This window comes from Hesperophylax consimilis, unplaced genomic scaffold (assembly GCF_061612785.1).
Source record: "Hesperophylax consimilis isolate HC1 unplaced genomic scaffold, BYU_Hcon_1.0 scaffold_32, whole genome shotgun sequence".
Lineage (NCBI taxonomy): Eukaryota > Metazoa > Arthropoda > Insecta > Trichoptera > Limnephilidae > Hesperophylax > Hesperophylax consimilis.
In genome coordinates, this window is record NW_028301262.1 from 1064864 (window position 1) to 1084428 (window position 19565).

Genomic DNA, 19565 nt, shown 5'->3' on the forward strand with positions numbered 1-19565 from the left:
TCCTTGATCCGCGCTTAAAGAAAAAAAGTCTCTAAATTCGTTAGCAATGTTTTCATCCCCCGTGATGTTGTTGACACTTAGTGGAGCTTTGCTTTTGTCTTTCAGCACAGTTGAAGTTTTTTGCCAAAACTTTTTGAAGTCTTTGTTGTGCATAGCTATCCATTCTTGCTTGATTTTCCGAGTGTTAACATTTTCGGAGAGCAATTTTAAAAGATTTCTTACTAGTTTTTCTTTCGTCTGCAATACGACCTTCCGTAGGCTTTCCGGCTTGGACCCAGCAAAGGAATGCATGCCTTGAATGGTGATACAGAGTTGATACTTGATCATTCCACCCTGGAACAATGTCATATTTTTTTTGGGTCCTTTATTTTTGAATGCTTTTATGGCGGAGTTTCTCAGTGTTTTCACGATAGTGTCGTAGAGAGAATCTAGTTCCATTTTGTGAACTCTGTTATCACAGTTAAATCTCTGACATCTTATGGCATCTGGAGGTTTTATTTTAGGCAATAATTTTTCCGCAAAGGCGTTGTAAGTTTTTACATCATTTTCGGACTTTGCCGCCCATTTTCCAAAATCTCTTGGTGGATTTTGTCTGTTAGATATAATAGGGATTAGATCCACATCTATTTCGACATTTAGAGGGAGATGATCTGACCATGTCGCATTGGCTGTGATGTTCACATTCCTCACTGCATTGCTCAACCCCTGTGTCATAATACTGTGATCAAGCCATCTGGTGGTTCCATGGGCATCGCTTACGTAAGTGAAAGTATCAGAGCTTAGATGCACCATATCAGTGTATGTATAGTTATTCTCTGTACAAAATTGTGCAAGTTCACGTCCAAAAAGAGATCTCGGATCTGCATTAAAATCTCCTATAATAATTGAATTGGAACTGTTTTTTTCCTCAATAATGGCGTTTATTTTTCCCCAACAGTTTGAGAATTCCGGTAAGTTTTCGGCTGAATTGGTTGGCATATAAACTGTTACTATAAGGAGAGTTCCATTGGCTGACTCTATTTCAATAGCCGCGATTCGAGGTTCTCTACAATCAATAAGAGTAGTTTTAATTGTATTGCGCCATAAGATACCAACGCCTCCGTAGGGGCGGCCAATTAATGGACCGTCAGAGAGGTTAACAGCGGATGTCCCATGACTGGAGAATTCCGGGTGTATTGACGACAGATATCCTTAGTCTGTAGGTAACAGCCAGGTTTCCTGCAATATAATGACGTCATTACAAGTACATAATTCCTTTATGAAGTGCTCTGTTCGACGAATTGATCTACAATTGAATGATCCAATTTTCAGAAGCTTGGTATTTGTAATATCCATTTTTAATATTATTTTGCATCATTTATTTGCGTTTTCGGCATTCGGAAAATGTGTTTTCTCACAACCGAGAATTTTGGCCAGATACTCGCATCCATAAGTTTTTCGTATGCTGACTCGGTGGTCCCAACTTTAAACGCTCGATACTCACCAGATTTAGTTTGTAGTTCGTAAACTACTGCATCAATACCGCTTGTCTTAAGAAAAGAGATCACATTTTCACAAGTTGTGGTTTTCTCAAGTCTTGTGACGAGAGCATATTTCGTTCTCTGCAGGCCTTTGATTTTTGCATTTTCGTTGCTGCCCAAAATCATGTTTTTCTTTTTTAATGAAAGTTGTGTTTTTTTGTAGGTCTTTTTCCTTACGGATTTCCATCCATGCCCGTTGTGATTTTCGTTTTCACCCGAAGGGTTGTCGTTAACGACATCTGCAAACGATTTTGGGCGATCAATTGATTTTTCGGCCTGAAGTGGGTAATCGTGTTTTGACCTTGTCTCCATAGATGGCGTTGAAATAATTGCATCTTCCAAAGTTTTGGCCTTGATATGAAGCTTCGGCGGTTCATTAGTAGATGGCACTGCACTGTTTGTGTTTACTTTAGTTAGTTCATTGACAGTAGATTTCAGATTATTTATCTCCGAAGTTAATAAATCAATTTGATCTTTAATTGCCAAGTTCTTACTATGGTCGGATTCATCTTTTAGTTTCTGAACATCACTTTTGATTATTATTAAGTCTCTCAGAAATGCAGTTGCGTCAATATAATCGAATGTGACCGGCGGTAGTTTGTTAATGTTTAAAACCGCAAATTTCGGCATATTGTTCGGGTCGGTTTCTTTGAGGATTTTTATTATATCCGTTATGATTCGTTTTTTCTTACCATCGCCAACTCTCCTGGCAAAGGTTTTTTCCGGTACGTATTTGCACAAAACACTTTTAGCGGATTCGATGTCGTCTTCAGTAAATGTTTTATCACAAATAATGTTCATTGTTTGCTCGTCCATCACGTCCATTTTTTGTTGGATGAACGCAAGGATTTCATTGACTATAATCCCGCACGGGCAGTCCCCGATTGGAGACATTTTCGGCACTTTTCGTATTGTTTTTTTTTTAATATTTTTTGAATTATATAATTATTTTTGAATTTGATGAAATGATGAAAGATATGATGAAAGGTTTTTCAAAGTTAGGACAAGCTAAAACAGGTGCGCTCACTAAAATATCTTTAAGTTTTTTAAAAGCTATATCTGTCTGACTGTTCCATTTAAATTTGTTTCCCGTAAATTCCTTTCTTGTTAAATTATGCAACGGAGCTGCTATTATGGAAAAGTTACAAATAAACCTTTTAAACCAAGATAGTATGCCTATAAAACGTCTTAAGCTTTTTTGCGAGTTCGGTATAGGAAAATCCACTATGGCCTTAACTTTATCTGGATCGGTTCTTAAACCTTGACTATCGACGACATAACCCAGAAACTTTAACGAGTCTCTACAAAAAACAGATTCGTCCATATTGATAATTAGACCCGCATCAGAAAGTTTTGGTCGAACTTTCCTCAAAAGAGACATGTGTTCCTCAAATGAAATGCTTATAATTATTATATCATCTAAGTAATAAAATACTTTGCCCTCAAATTCAGGTCCAAATATTTTATCTACTAAGCGCATCATTCTAGAGCTCGCCCCATGAAGACCGAATGGCATTCTAGCAAAATGAAATAATCCTCGTTTCGGAACAGTAAAAGCCGTCTTCTCTTTAGAGTTTTCCTCCAAAGGAATTTGCCAGAAAGCTGCTGTCAAGTCAATAGTAGACAGGTATTTAGCACCGCCTAAGGAATCTAGTATGCTTGAAACATAAGGAATAGGAAAACTGTCTTTTTTCGACAGCGAGTTTAAAGTTATACTGTCCAAACATAACCTAAATGACCCATCCTTCTTGGGAACAAGTAAGATCGGACTGTTCCACGCACTATGACTTGGTTCCACGACTCCTAACTCTAACATTCTATCTAATTCTTTATGTACCGCCGGTAGCAAGTGTGGTGAAACTGGGTAATATCTTTGTTTTACCGGTTGAGCATCACCTGTGTCAATGACGTGATATTCCAAATCGGTTTTACCTAACCTGTCTCCCGAGATACCTTTAAATTCGTCTATAACGCATTTAAGCTCATGCTTCTGTCTATTCGATAAATTTAAGCTGTTTTCTAATCCTTTTATCTCTGTGACTGATTTCGGCTCAGATTTTGATTCCCGTGGTTATATATATTTGCAAATTTCCGGACAAATATTAAAATGTTTCCAAATGTCTATACCTAGAATTACATTTGAAGTGATCTCAGGCATAACTACAAAAGTGAAATATTTGATAATGTTTTTATATAGCACCGGAACTGTTATCTTTTGTGTACATTTTACTGAGTGACCTGTTGCAGAAGTTAGAGAAAATTTCTCTTTTAAAGTCGCCAAACTAAATCCTAATCTCACAAAATGTGTGTGAAAGTTATTTCCCAAAATAGACAGGTGAGAACCTGAATCTAGCAAACCAGAAAATTTAGTATTTAGAACCTGAAATGATATGTGAGGACGGCCATCATTGTTACCCGCTCTCTCCGCCTTTGACGTTCTAAGGTTCTGGTAAAATTTCTCCACGACAGCAAGCCAATTAGACCACTCCGGGTCACACGGCACAGTAGATGAAGACGTCTCCTCGCCCACTGCACAGGCAACCCGGGCTGCTAGTTTTTTCGGTTCTTGCATCTGCAGTCAGGAGCCTTTACACCAGGTTGACCACAGCGGAAACATCTGACTGGTTCTCTGAAATTCACGTTTTGAGCGCTTTGATTATTGTTATAAAAATACCTTTGATTTATTTTGACATTAGGATTATAATTGTTATTATTGCGAGAAGCCTCCCTGTTATTACTATTACTAGATGGAGTATTGTTGGCAGAATTATTGGCTTTGGAATTGTAAGAGTTTGAATTTGCAGGATGGTTTCTAGTATCCATGCGACTATCCGCCAATTCTATCATCTTTCCATATTTCTTTAGAGCAGTAATATTAGTCACCTCTGTAAGAGAAAGTTTATGTATCTTGGCAACATGTTACACATTAGAATTTCTAATATTTCCTCTTCCGGCAATTTCTTAGAGAGGCGATTATTCATTAGTAAGACTGTAGTTATAAATGAACCCAAGTTTTCTTTGGGTTTTTGACATGTAGTTCTTAACTGAGCTACAAGACGTTTCTCATGGTCCAAGAGTTCGAACTCCTCCTTCAAACCTGCAACAATCTCTGACCATGAATTAAAAGTAAAACGGTTCACCCTGAACCAGTTCAAAGCATCGCCTGTGAAAAATTCAATCGCGCTAGAAAATAGATTATTGGTACTTACACCACGAGAATCTGCTAGTTCTTATACACGTTCTATGAAATTGCGTACGCATGTGGATCCGTCAAAAACCAGATTCCATTTGTGTACGGGGAATGACTTGCAGGAAGAGGATTGCGTTTCCGCCTTTCCCTCCGGCGAAGCTTCATTTTGATTCAGCATTGTCACAGAATCCTGAATCTTGGCCTGACTCCTCGTTACAATTTGCGGTTCCGACATGACGTGAAGAAACTATGCTATGTAGGTATGAAAGAAATAATTAGCACATGTACCAAATATACACGACGACAATAACCTTGCCTCGTATAAAAAAAAAATTAAAAAAATTGACTACAGCGTACTGTAAGTCAATAAACAGTAAAAAAACGCAGAGCGCTAGAGTTCTAGGGGGAACATTCAAATATATAAACTTTGTAAAATTATTATTTAATTTTGGAATTTCATCACGAAACAGATCCACAGATCATATATTCACAAATTAGCAAGATTACCACTTGAGACCTTTATCTATACAAAAAAACATTGAGCAAAAATTTACATCCTACCCACAAAATAACAGATCACTAGGTTTAATCCACGTTGGGAGGCCAAATGTACCGAGATTTATTGGTGTGAAATTTTTGAAAGGTGTGTAAACATATATCTCAAGTGTTGCACAATATTAAATAAGGGAATCTGAAATTAAGGAATTGTGTGAATGCTAAGAACAAAATTTATTGAGATTATTTATCAAAGTACTGTATCATCTATTAAATCACATTATTATCAAGCTAAATAGCAAGAGACTCTACATTTATTATTAAAATCAGGGCATGTTCAGATCGTTAAACTAAATCTGACTAGTGATGCGAATTTACAATTCTAATATGCTAATCTGTGGGTACTAAAAATTAAAAGGATAAAGTTTCACATCTCAAATATTAATCTTGCTTTGATTACATAGGGCGCCAGTTCTTCCCAATTATCTTATGAAGAACAAATTTATAATTAAAGTAAACCATATTGTGAAATCTAAAAGATCATAATGACAATCGCTCACGTGTTCCTAATGGCGCAAAACCTCTTGGGAATCCGTTCCGTGATGCACGTCCTGACCGCTGTCCAATCTCCCTAGCACTGGCCATAAATCAACTATCTATGATCTCTATGATTATGTACTCGGCCGTCGCTGTGTTCACAATTGCACGCTTCTTAAGCTAATCAGTTCTTGCAAGCGCATGACACCGGGGCGAGTAGTTTCAAATCGTTACAATATCAGTCATCTCAAATATAGCAAAAAATTTTGAAAAAATAGTTAAAAAATGAATGAGCCAATTTATAAAATGCAATGGTATAATTAATGAAAACCAGTTCGGTTTTATGGAAGGGAGAAGCACACAGGATGCAATTGCAAAATTGAGTAACCTAGTATATAATTCTTTAGATAAATCATTAAAATGCCTTGGAATTTTCATAGATCTCAAAAAAGCATTTGATAGCATATCACATGACAAACTTATAAGTAAATTAAGAAACATTGGATTAAATGGTACAGCTCTAGAATGGGTAAAAAGTTACCTTTCCAAACGACCTCAAGTCGTAAAAATTAACAATGTGTTAAGCTTGCCAAAAACGAGTTAATTCGGCATACCGCAAGGTACAGTTCTGGGTCCGTTACTGTTTATCATCTATGTTAATGACATATTCATACAAAAACTAAACGGGAAAATAATATCGTATGCTGATGACACTGTCATAATAATCGAAGGTACGGATTGGAATACTGTAAATAACTTGGCAAATGCTGATATTAATATACTGAAAATTTGGTTCGATAAAAATCTTCTCTCCCTAAACACAGAAAAAACAAAATTTATCCCATTTTCAATCAATAAATTTAAATCAGAACCAGATTTAAACATTATAATACACCAATACAAATGTGGCAGAACTAACTGCAATCAAACTTGTCCTATCCTTAGTCCAACATCCAAAATCAAATATCTTGGTGTATATATAGATCAATATTTTAAATGGAAAACACACATTTGTGAACTCGTCAAACGGATTAGGAAATGTATTTATATATTTATAAGACTTAGAAATATTCTTAGACTGGAAAACCTAAAAAGAGTGTACTATGCGATTGTTCAATCTATATTACAATATGGTATTATTGGTTGGGGAGGAACATATAATACAATTTTGAACCCACTTAAAGTAGTTCAAAGATTGGTAATCAAAGTAATTTTGAAAAAACCATCAAAATTTTCTACCGAAATTCTTTTTACAATTTTCAAAGTATCTACAGTAGACAAAATATATCAAAAATATTCAATTCTCAAATTTACCAAGAAATGCAGTCAAATACTCATAACTTGCAATTCAATACATCAGCAAGATACCAGAAAACTATTAAAATCCCAAAATTTAACACTAAGTTCATTCAAAATACCTATCTTTATCTAGGCATAATTTATTTAACCTTCCATTAAATTTAAAAAATATCGAAAATATTCATGAATTTCAACTTAAATTAAAAAATTAACTTAAACTATTTTAAGTCCAAAATACGTTTACTACTTACATCTAGAAGTAATATTGTTTAAATCTTGTGTTGTTTCTATATAAATTATTTACCTTAATACTAACATGTACATACATAATTGAACTAGAATTCCCTCACCAAACACAAGAGCATTGTCTCTTTATGGTGAGGAAAGGCTATTTTAATTTCTATTGTTTTATATCTTTTTTTATCCTGTATACTTATCTATGTAAAAATATGTTTTTTCAAATATTAAATTTAAAAAAAATTTAAAAAAATAAAAAATCACGGGGGATGAAAACATTGCTAACGAATTTAGAGACTTTTTTCTTTAAGCGAGGATCAAGGAGATAACATGAAACCATATATGATGACATGTTTGCAAATGATGACCTGATCATGAACATTACTCCTGAAATGATCGAATGCGCGATTAAGCAAACCGCCTTCGGTAAAAGTCCAAAATACGACGGTATTGGTATCGAGCACAGAAGAAAATCATCTCCCTACTATTTATTATTATTATTTCGAATACCCTAATACGGACATGTGTCTAGTGTGGTAGTCGAAAAGCATGTAAAAATCTGTATCCAAATATATTTTTATGAATAAAGAAAAAAAAAAAAAAAAACTATTCTAGCCGCCCTGTACTCAAGCCTCTTACGACACACACATATGCCTATAGACATGAGTCGAGCTGATATCATACCAATCTTGAAATACAAACAACTGGATGCATCTATACTAGGAAACTACCGACCTATTTCCCTAGCGACAATGATCTCAAGCCTATTTGAAAAAATTCTATTCACGCTAGTAAAAGACAAGCTATTTACCCTAGATAACCAATTCGGCTTCAAAAGCGCCTCATCAACCGATATGGCCATCTATGGAGTTAAACAAACAATAGAATACTACAAAAAAAGAAAACCACCGTTTATGGGTGCTTTCTCGACCTAAGCAAGGCCTTTGACCGTGTTTCTCATAAATTATTATGGGAAAAACTCATAAAACGAGATGTCCCAGCAGCAGTGGTTAATATGTTGGCTATTTGGTACGGACAGCATTACGTTCAATGCGCAGGAGCTTCTTCAAGAAACTTATTCCTAAAAAGCGCAGTCAGGCAAGGGGGACAATATCTCTTATTCTATTTAATGTGTACATTAATGACCTCTTACAAGAACTGAATGATACACGAATTGGTTGTCATATCTGCGGTCAAGGCAGTAACAATATTAATTAAGCGGATGACATGGTGCTGTTGGCGCCTTCGATTAAAGTGATGAGACGACTTGTGCAAATATGCGAAGAGTATGCAATCTCACATAACCTGCTGTACAATGTAAAAAAGGCAGTAATCGTGGTTTTTAATTTTTTTTTTTTTTAAATTATTTATTAACCAATAAATTAACATACATTTTTTTTTTGGTATAATCCACCTCACTAGGCTGAGCCTGTTCCGAGGTGGCGGGAGTTTGATCTAATTTTATATAATGCGAATTTATATAGAATCACAGATATAAAAAAAAGATACCTATACAGAAAAGATAAATAAAAAAAGATAAATAATTAGATAGATGAAAATTAAAAATAAAACATAAGAAATAATGCAGATACAAATAAATGAATGAGAACAAAAGAGAAAAATTCAGGCGTGGAGTGTGCTATAATTTATGGTATTGTAGATGTTATCTGTCCGCAGTATACAATGCCTTTGTTGACTATCCATGTGTGGATTTTGTGTCTTATATTTACACTTGTTGCCAGGTCTTTAATATCTTTTTCATTAAGTTGAAAATTTTTGGCGCCAGATTAAAAATGTCTTTGTCCATAGGTGGTATTTATCTTCGGGGTCATGTGTTGATGTCTGTTTCTTGTTTCGTAATTGTGTTGTATAGTATGATGGTTAAGTTTGTCTTTTTGGTAATATAGAGTTATAATTTTTATGTATAGTTGCTGTATGTTCAGTACGGTGAAGTCCTTAAATAACTGTATTGTCGAGAATCTGTAAGGTTTTTTTGTGATAACTTTAATTAAGGCTTTTTGCGCTTTGACAAGAGGGTCCATATTAGTTTTAGCAGCACCACCCCAACCAATCATACCGTGAGTGATAATTGATTGGGCAAGTGCGTAATATATTGTTTTTAGAGTCTTCGTTTGCATTATGTTTCGTATGTTTTTAAAGAAATATATCAGTTTTCTAACTTTACCCGCTGTTTTATTTATTTGTTCTGTCCATCTAAAATAGTTGTCAATGTAAATGGGTATTTAATTACCTGAATTCGTGTTAATGGGTTGCATAGGCAGTTATTTTTAAATGTGCAGTCATGAATGGTTAAGTTTTCATCGAGTCTTGGTTGTCGTCTGAGATCTATGCTAAATGTCATGTACTGTGTTTTATCTATATTTAGTGTCAGCAGATTATTGTCTAACCAATATTTAATCTTATTTATTCCTTCAGTTGCATTTTGATATACACTTGTCCAAGAATCCGAAGTAAAAACAAGAACAGTGTCATCCGCAAAGCAAATAACATTTCCACTTATGTCAAGCTGACATAGGGAATTAATATATAGTAAGAACAGGATGGGTCCTAATGTACTTCCTTGGGGAACTCCGTAAGTTATGTATCTATTTGGGGTTGTTATATTGTCTACTTTTAGTGAGTGGCTGCGGTCAGTTATATATGATTTGAACCAGTTGTAAGCTGAATTTTTAATACCTATGTTTTCCAGTTTTTTAATGAGGATTTTGTGGGACACTGTTTCAAAAGCTTTGCTCAGATCCAGAAATACCGCAATGCAACTTTTTTTTTGATCAACATTTTTTAGAATGGTCTCGGTTACTTTTAATATTGCATCTTGTGGTCCCATATTTTTTCGAAAACCATACTGGTTTTCTGATAAGATTTTATGTGTGTCTAAGTAGTTTACAAATTGGATTTTTACTAGATTCTCGAGTACTTTAATGAGCACATTTAAAAGAGAGATTGGCCTGTAGTTTGTGGGATTATTTTTGTCTCCAGATTTATAAATTGGCACTATGTTTGCACTTTTAAAATGGCTGGGGAATATACCTCTAGTGATACTGAGATTACAGATTTTTTTATAGTGAATACCTCACAAGAGTCCCAACTGCTCCCGTCTGGAGCCAGTGAGACTATGGCATCCCCCAATTGGGGGATGTTGTGAGTCTGAAGGTAAGTGGTGAAGGGAAAGAGGAAGGTGGGGAAGTACCTGGCTATTCAGATATAGTCACTAAACACGGCTAAAGCCATTTGGAGCAACGTTTCAATTCTTAATGGTGGTCTTACACCAGGGCGATACTGGTAGTATCTTCCACTCTGGAACGTGCCGCAAATATACTATATATTATTTTAATTAATTAATTGTGAAATAACACAAATTAATCAAATAAAATTTATTTGCGCACGCCGGGTTCGAACCCGCGACCTTCGGAATGGCAGTCCAATGCGTTACCACTGGACTATGCCGGCCTAGATGTGTGTGAAGGGAAGAGCAATTTGATATTTTATTTCTTTTATAAGTTTGGTGTCAAGTTTGTCGAGTCCAGTCGCACAATCGTTTCTCAGTTTGTTTATGTGATGTATTATGTCTTTGGTTTGGAAAGTTTTAATTCTAAATGTATTGGTATCTTGGGAATTCGTGTTGTATTTGTCAGCAAGTGTATGTTCATCAGTGTTCATTTTATTCAATAGTTTTCGGGCTAATGTTTGACCAATGTCTGCAAAGTAATTGTTTAATGTGTTAGCAATATAAGTCTAGTCATTTATTATTGTATCATTAACTTCTATTTGTTTGATTTGTTCTGCTGGTTTTCTATTTATGTTGTTAATTTCTTTTACTGCGTTCCACAATACCTTCGGGTCTTCTTTGTTTTCTTCAATTTTTTTTCTATAATATTCTTCTTTAGTTCGTTTTACTATCGATCGGCAGATATTCCTATATTTTTTGTAGTAATTTTGGAGCCTTATGTTATTCGGCGAGTTTGAGGCCTGTTTATGTAGCTTATCGCGCTTATGTAAACATTTCACCAAGTTGTCGTTGATCCAAGGCTTAATTTTTTTATTTTTGGGAACCAGCGTTAATAATAAATAACCAAAATAACAGGGTTAACCATAAGTTATAACCAAATACAACAAGGAGCCAAATAAATATTCCTCCAATCTGTTTAGATGGAAAAGAACTACTTGTAGCCTCGCAGGTTAAATATCTGGGACATATGTTAACCGAAGATATGAAGGATATAGAAGACATGGAACGACAAAGAAGAGCAATCAATATTCAGTCCGGAATGCTCTCAAGGCCGTTCTACCACTGTAGCGATGATGTCAGAAAATTACTTTTCAAGGCATTCTGCACTGCACTGTGGTGACACATCTGAGATCTGGACACAATACCCAGCAGCGCAATGGGAAAAGCTGAGGGTGTAATGCAAACAGGCAGCTCATGCAACTACCAAGGTTCTGCAGTGCCTCCACAATGTTTACTGAAGGGAGGGTGCACTCATTCCCCGTCTTACTTCGCCACCAACTAGCCAGCTTCTGGGGTAGGACTCAACCAACATCTGCTGCATCCGAGTGGCTCAGTTCCCCACTCAATGAGCGATAGATGCAGATGATGCGGCGACCTCCCTGGTGGACGGTTTTATTTAATTTAATCTAATTGGTTATTATTGTATTACCTATTTATATGACTATTTTATTTTTGATTTATATTTTAATTTTATGTTAAGGTACCTGCATAATATATTTTTTTTCTCTTTGTTTTATCTTATTTCCATTTTTATATTTTTTTACTTTATTTTATTGTTTCCCTGTTTTACTGCATTTCATGTAATATGGTAGACTGGGATTGCACTATCCTCCCAGTCCTGCTGGATTAAAACTTAAATAAATAAAATAATACATAATAATGATTTAAGGAAATATGATTATTATAAAAATACATGTAAACAAACAAATAAAAATTTATATTTATTAAGAAAATGAGAACTAATAATGAAGTAAGTAAAATGACATGGTTCACAATGCTACAACTGGGCCACTCGGCCAACTTCTATTTTACAGTGTTAATTATAATGTTTATAAAATCGAGTTAAAATACGTAAATTTAAAAGAAAAAACTATAATTAATTATTAATAACTGGCTATCATAGGAGTTACAAATAAAGGTATGTACGAGGAATAATGTTATAAATTGATTAATAATTAGAGTTTTTTTTGTATAATATCGAACCCCGATGGAGTATTATTATTGTCACAATAATATTTGGAAATACTCAAGTGGCTCGAAGGTATATAAAGAATAAACGGTTCCAATATCACATTAAAAAACTTAATAATCATTTGCCCATTTTGCTTTACTTTCAGAAGATGTTTTTAAAAAACGACAATAATTAAAAAATTAAATCGAGAATAATGGGTAAGTTTCAGTTTTCGGTACCATCGGTTACAGTGCATCCGCTGTCGTTAGCAAGACTTTGATGATGAATGTGTATATTTGTTTGTAAGATCATTTAAATCGTTCAATATCCCCGTCCCGAGTTCACTCCGAGAGACAGCTAATTGCTTGCGAAGTAGTAAAGTTTATTTTTTTTCTAAACCAGGTTATTAAACCAGGATAGCTTGTTCTAGATATAAAGTATCTTTTTTGCGAAATGTAGGTCATTTACTCCAATTTTATTTAAGCGGGGCCAATTGGCCGGCATTATCGATCTTCAACACATCCATCATTTCGTTCGTGTTTGCCGCATTATCATTTTTTATTTTTGAAATACACTTTGAACGTTCGCAGATGCACGAGCTGTGTGAGAGTCAGATCTGCTTTCAAACTTTATAAAATTAAACAAAGCTTTTTAGCCTTAGCTTTACTAACGATTATAAATTTTTGGGTGAACATAACCTTGCATTTCATGAAGAAGTTGGCGAAAAGCAATGTAGTTGAATAATTAAATAAAAAATGATTTCCGTAAACTTTTAAATGTGAGTCAGCATGTAACTCGTCAGAAAAGATATTTATTAGTTTCACTCGTAACGTGACAAAGGTTTTCTTTCACTGTGAGTCAGCATGTGTCTTATCAGATTGCCCTTTTGAGAACACGAATAATTGCACTCGGAACATGAAAAAGCTTTTTCTCCACTGTGAGTCAGCGTGTGTCTCGTCAGATTGCTTCTTCGAGAACATGAATAATTGCACTCAGAACATGAAAAAAGTTTTTCTCCACTGTGAGTCAGCATGTGGTTCTTCAGAGTGCCCCTTTGAGAAAATGCATAGTTGCACTCAGAACATGAAAAAGGTTTATCTCCACTGTGAGTCAGCATGTGTCTCGTCATAGGGCCCCTTTGAGAACATGAATAATTGCACTCAGAACATGAAAAGGGTTTTTCTCCACTGTGAGTCAGCATGTGCCTCATTAGATGGCTTTTTGTAGAATATGAATAGTTGCACTCAGCACATGAAAAAGCTTTTTCTCCACTGTGAGTCAGCGTGTGTTTCGTCAGATTGCGCCTTCGAGAACATGAATAATTGCACTCAGAACATGAAAAAGGTTTTTCTCCACTGTGAGTCAGCATGTGGTTCTTCAGAGTGCCCCTTTGAGAAAATGCATAGTTGCACTCAGAACACGAAAAAGGTTTTTCTCCACTGTGAGTCAGCATGTGTCTCGTCATAAGGCCCCTTTGAGAAAATGAATAATTGCACTCAGCACATGAAAAAGGTTTTTCTCCGCTGTGAGTCAGCATGTGTCTCGTCAGATTTCCCCTTCGAGAACATGAATAGTTGCACTTAGAACATGAAAAAGGTTTTTCTCCATTGTGATTCAGCGTGTGTTTTGTCAGATAGCTTTTTTGAGAACATGCATAGTTGCATTCGGAACATAAAAAATGTTTTTTTCCTGTATGGGTGCTTAAGTGCCTTTTGAAATTCGACTTTTGAAAATTGGAATAGGTGCAATGAGGACAAAATAATTGTTTTTCCATAGGATGCGTCTTCAGATCTGTAGAAAAAAATAAAGAAATACGATTATAAAGGCTCAGTACGACTTAATATCAATACTAAGGATAAGAAAGCACAGAAAATAGATAAAAATTTATAAAAAAATAAGAAGGCAGAAATTATAAACAAAAAGAAAATATTTTTACCGGAATGGTCAATTCTTTCAAAGCTTTCTAAGCATTCCTTTTTTACATCCTGCAGGTCTATATCAATTTCCATACAAGAGAATCCCCCATCATTATCTTCTCGGCGTCCGAGTTCCGCCTTGACCGTTATAGTCTCCTCATTAATGCAAGCTATAAAACAACATGTTCGCACATTGACAATTGATTATTATTTGTTTAGTAAACTAATGTTTAAGACAAAAATTTTTATGCATAGCACAAAGGGTAACAATTATTTTTATAAGCAATAATTATTAGCCTGAAACACTCATCCACATTTAAAAATCTCCTGATAAAAGATACATGACGCCAACGGGACTTGAACCCTCTGTCTCGACGCAATCTAGTGAGAGAGTTAGCACTGACAATGCCTTTCTCATATAAAATAAAGTTGGTTGTTTTCAGGTGAAAAAATGTAATAAGCAGTAATTGTTGAATGAAACACTAGTAATCATGTATATTGAATTATTTCGCGGATAAGAGATAAGCCGCCATAGCTCAGTGGTCAGAGCTGTCGACCGGAAATCGAAAGGACACGGGTTCAAGTCCCGTTGGCGTCATGTATCTTTTATCAGGAGATTTTTGAATGTAGATGAGTGTTTCAGGCTAATAATTATTGCTTATAAAAATAATTGACAATTGATGTTAAACAAAAAAAAAATAATATAAAATATTTTCGATAAGAAAAATCGTTGATTAACCCTGCAGATGTGAGAATTAGAAGAAGAGAGTTCAAGGTTAATTGAAGAGAATTAATAAGAATGACCCGGATGTCCGCTTCAGGAAGGAAAAGGTATTTGTTCCTAAGCACCTTTAGTGTGGAGTCATTTTAAGTCAACGAAATGATGTTTTCTTCCATCAATATGTATTTTTAACGTATGAGTATAAAGTGGAAAACTTGATGAATCAAGCACTTATTGTGAGCATTAGCGGCTTCTGCGATTGTAGGGTATGGCTCTCGACTAGTAATCTGGAGGTCCCGGGATAAAATTCCAGCGGACGCAAGTAAATTTTATTTGATGGCTTCATGATATCTCACAATTTATTTTTGTAGCGCGTTCCAGCGTGGGAGATACTTTCGGTATCGCCTTGGTGTAATATAAACAATTCACAATTTAAACATTGATTGAAATGACGCCATCTGAATAGCCAGGACTTCACACCTATCACCTCCCCATCATCATCCCCTCCTTTCTACCAGCCTTACAACATACACCAATTAAACCAAGAGGTTCAGAGCAGTTAGGACTCATTTGGGGAATTCACAAAAACTAAATAAAAATTACTAACTTTGACTAATGTTGTAGTTTGGCTGTTCTGGTCAAGATATATATCATGATAAAAATTGAAAATTACTACGGCAAAAGAGGACCGCGTGAACAAGCATATTATGTTCTGTCGCCATGGCAATCCAAAATGGACTTGGATTAATAATATATAATTTATTTAACGTATGTAATGCAACTAACTGGCTGTCTGAGTACTCTCCGCACATTCCTTCTTTACATCTGGGAGGTCGAAATCCATAAACGTGTTCGGCATTACACATCCACCTCCTTCCTGGGGCCCTGGTTCCGTCTTGACGGAAACAGTTTCTTGGTTTTCTAGATCCATGGCACTGCTGAGGTAGGGTTTGGTAATTGGTACAAGCCCAAACAAATATATATCTACCTGAAACAGAACATAGTTGTAACGGAACCCTATTTTGAATGAGATTTATATTTTTTGGTTGAAATATTCTGTCAAAACAATGATATCTTATGCGAAACTCATATTTGGAAATAGGGATATACATATTGTGACTATCTTGACCTTGAAATTGACATTTGAAATCTGTTGAAAGATTTGTCGTTAATCGTCTGATAAGTTAATATCACTAACAATAAGTAAAGTTAAGCGGGTAAACCTTTTGTTAAGTCCGCTAATCCGCTTTTAATAAAATATTTGTAACTAAAAATTAAAATATTTTCCAAACACTTTATTAAAATAAGCAGACGTCTAATTGACAGTTTGAACGTTACGCAAACAAAACGCCAATAGATTTCCTAACTTAGGTGTACCGATAAGGGCCACTACCGAAATGATTAGAGTAATTAAAACTCACTTACAAATATCACAAGTATGGGAAGATAAATTGAACTTCGTTGGTTAAACAGTGTAAGGAATAAAATGTAGAATTAGAATTAAAAAACGGGTGATGCGACTGGAGATGACAAAAGGATGAGTCAACAAATTAGGTTAGTTTTACAAAGACAATAATGAAGTCATAGACAAGTATTATGACATCAGCAGAATCAAACTTAGCCCGCGCCACGTAACGTAACGTGGCGCAACGTTCTTGTCGGTGTTTACACTTGCCCACGTAGGTTACCACCATTAACGAGTCGATAAACAGCTACGATGTTTCATTTTACTTGGAGTGTCAAAGTATTTTGTGATTTGTGTGTGGTATTATTATTTGTAGTGTGTTCATTTATTTTATGAAGAGAAAGTTAAAGCAAATATACATAATGATGATATAAGACAAAAAGAGCTTCTGTTGTGGAATTAAAAATAAAACAAGTATCCGAGTAAATTTGTTTTTTTTTTATTTCTTTTTGTTCCGTAACGCCGATTGCTTTTGACAGGCTGTGTAATAACCAATCGTATCGTCAGAATTTAAACTTTATAGTTTAAGTTCGCACACGTCAGCTATACCCACGGAGAGCCGTGAGCCGACCCAGTCGCACAAAAACCGTTCGTCCCGTCAAAACATAATTGCCGGTTCTTTATCGAAATAGTTACCTCACGTATTTTCGCAAGTTAATTTTAAATAACGAGTGCTAAAAAACCACGCTAAACGTTCCAGTGCTGACAGATGATGCTCACCATGCAGATTCACCATCGCCTCGCGGTAAGTTGCTTGTGAAGTAACGTAATGCATTGTGTTCTTGCATCGCCTGTCACAACCCCTGTTCGTTCTTCGAACACTTTTACATATTATATTGTTTTAAAGTATTATAAGAATGCCGTAGGTATGATTAGAAGTTTACAACCTTGCAAAGTACTCCTCGATAAGGAGTGTTAGCTCCAAGTTACGAGCACCTCGCTGATGTTTTTATTGATGTTGAATTTTAACTGAGGTTCAATTTCTTGCACTAATAATGATGTCGTTTCTTTACTGAGACGAAATCTTATTTGAAACTTCTTGGCACTGAGTGTTTCAAATAAATTTGTTCTTATGTTTACTTCTCTGACTATAAACGGTCTACTTATATTTATATATATATATTTTTTTTTTTTATTTCTTAGTTAGTTACATTTTTTATATTATAATTTTACTGGTCTTCCATTAAAAGCCTTAGCTTGTGGATGGAAGAAGAGTTAACATTTCACATATTATGTACAAATAAAGTCACGTGTACAGTTAATACAGTTAATACATTTCATATAATTATAATTACTATTTACTATAATCATGTATTTCAATATATATGTATGTGTAGGTAATATAGACACATGGCAATCAGACCCGTTAACTAAAATATGTAAACATATATGTATTCAGTAAGAAGAAAAACAAGTAAGATTTTTAGTGTGACATTCTCTAAAATACTTTTTGATGGAGTTCAACAATTGAATTTTGTTCCTAATGCTTCTGATTTCTATTGGTAGGTTATTGAAATAGAATTTTCCTTGGTGAGTATAATGGTGTTGTGCAAAAGAAGTGTTTAATTTGGGGCACACAAATACATGTTTAAGTCTAGTACGATTTTCAGTTATGAATGCGTATTTATCTTTTTCTTTTATAATTTGTATAATTGAATTTTTTATAAATAAGTTTTTAAATGTTGGAACTTTGAATTCTTCGAATATGCTGTCAGTTGGGAAGTCTGGAGGTTTTTTTAGTATAATTTTTATTATTAGTTTTTGAACAATTTCTATGGGGGTCAGATTAGTTTTGTAAGCTGCTCCCCAACTGATAATGGCATACTGAAGAATAGACTGTACTAATGCGTAGTATATTGAGTATAGGTTTTTCGTTGATAAAAAGTTTCGTATCCGCAAGAATATATGAATTAACTTCCTAACTCTTTTTATTGTATGGTCGATGTGATCTTTCCATTTTAGGTTTTTATCTATGATTATTCCAAGATATGTAATTTTATCCGCTATTTTCAGAAGTGAACATTTTTGTTGGCAGTGATTAGTATCGTGTTGTGCGAGAGAATGATTATGTAAGAATATTTGAAGATTTGGAGGTACAATGTTAGAGTTAATTTCGAAAGGAATGACATATGTTTTATCACTATTTAACGACAAGAGGTTATTGTCAAACCATATTTTTAGATTATTTATGTCTTCTGTAGCTTTTAGATTAATTTTTTCCCAAGTTTTTTCTTTTATTATAAGGACTGTATCATCAGCGTAAGAGATAATTTGGCCATGCAATGGTTGAATAAATATGTCGTTTACATACAAAATGAACAATATTGGTCCAAGCACGGTGCCCTGTGGGAAACCAAAATTTGATGTTTCTTGGTCGCTAGTTTGGTCATTTATTTTAACAAATTGTGCACGATTGTTCAAATAACTTTCTATCCATTGGACGGCTTTATCATTGATGTTATTTAATTTCAGTTTTTTGATAAGCTTTGCGTGTGAGATACTATCGAATGCTTTTCTTAGGTCTATGAATATTCCTGCGCATTTATTTCCTTCATCAAGTGCAGAGTATATAAATGATGTTACATTTGCTATTGCATCTTGTGTGCTTTTTGTTTTTAAGAATCCGAATTGATTGGAATGTAATATTTTATTGTTTTCTAGAAAATCAACAACCCTTTTTTTCACAATCTTTTCAAATATTTTTGCTATATTCGATATTAGTGATATCGGTCGATAATTTGAAACATTTTGCGGGTCGCCGGTTTTAAAGATAGGGGATATTATAGATTTTTTATAATTTGTTGGGAATATGCCTAAATATATAAGTATAATTTATTTATAATTTTTATAACATAATTTATTCATCATCGTGAGAATACAAATCCAAATGTTCATTGTGAATAGAAATTAAAATGAGATAGATTTTAACCACAATCAGAAATCGAAGGGATAAACTAAAAAAATTATATTACTGCTTTATGAGT

The 19565-nt window shown here is 34.5% G+C and overlaps 1 protein-coding gene across 1 annotated transcript; it reads right to left on the reverse strand.

The window, feature by feature from the left end:
* Window positions 1–1135: 1135 nt before the first annotated feature.
* Window positions 1136–16677, reverse strand: LOC149409261 (uncharacterized). Its single transcript, XM_089649976.1, has 4 exons — window positions 16542–16677; window positions 15903–16104; window positions 14416–14565; window positions 1136–1218 (listed from the first exon to the last, which is right to left on the reverse strand). The coding sequence occupies exons 2-4, from the start codon at window positions 16045–16047 to the stop codon at window positions 1136–1138; spliced, it is 378 nt and encodes a 125-aa protein (XP_089506102.1). The 5' UTR covers window positions 16048–16104; window positions 16542–16677.
* Between the last annotated feature and the right edge of the window lie 2888 nt (window positions 16678–19565).

Coding starts and splice junctions, on each gene's coding strand:
- LOC149409261 (XM_089649976.1), bottom strand. CDS start 16,047: ATGGATCTAGAAAACCAAGAAACTGTTTCCGTCAAGACGGAACCAGGG. Junction 14,566..15,902: donor GGAGAGTACTCAGACAGCCA/GTTAGTTGCATT, acceptor GTTGTTTTATAG/CTTGCATTAATGAGGAGACT. Junction 1,219..14,415: donor TGAAAGAATTGACCATTCCG/GTAAAAATATTT, acceptor ATTATATTGCAG/GAAACCTGGCTGTTACCTAC.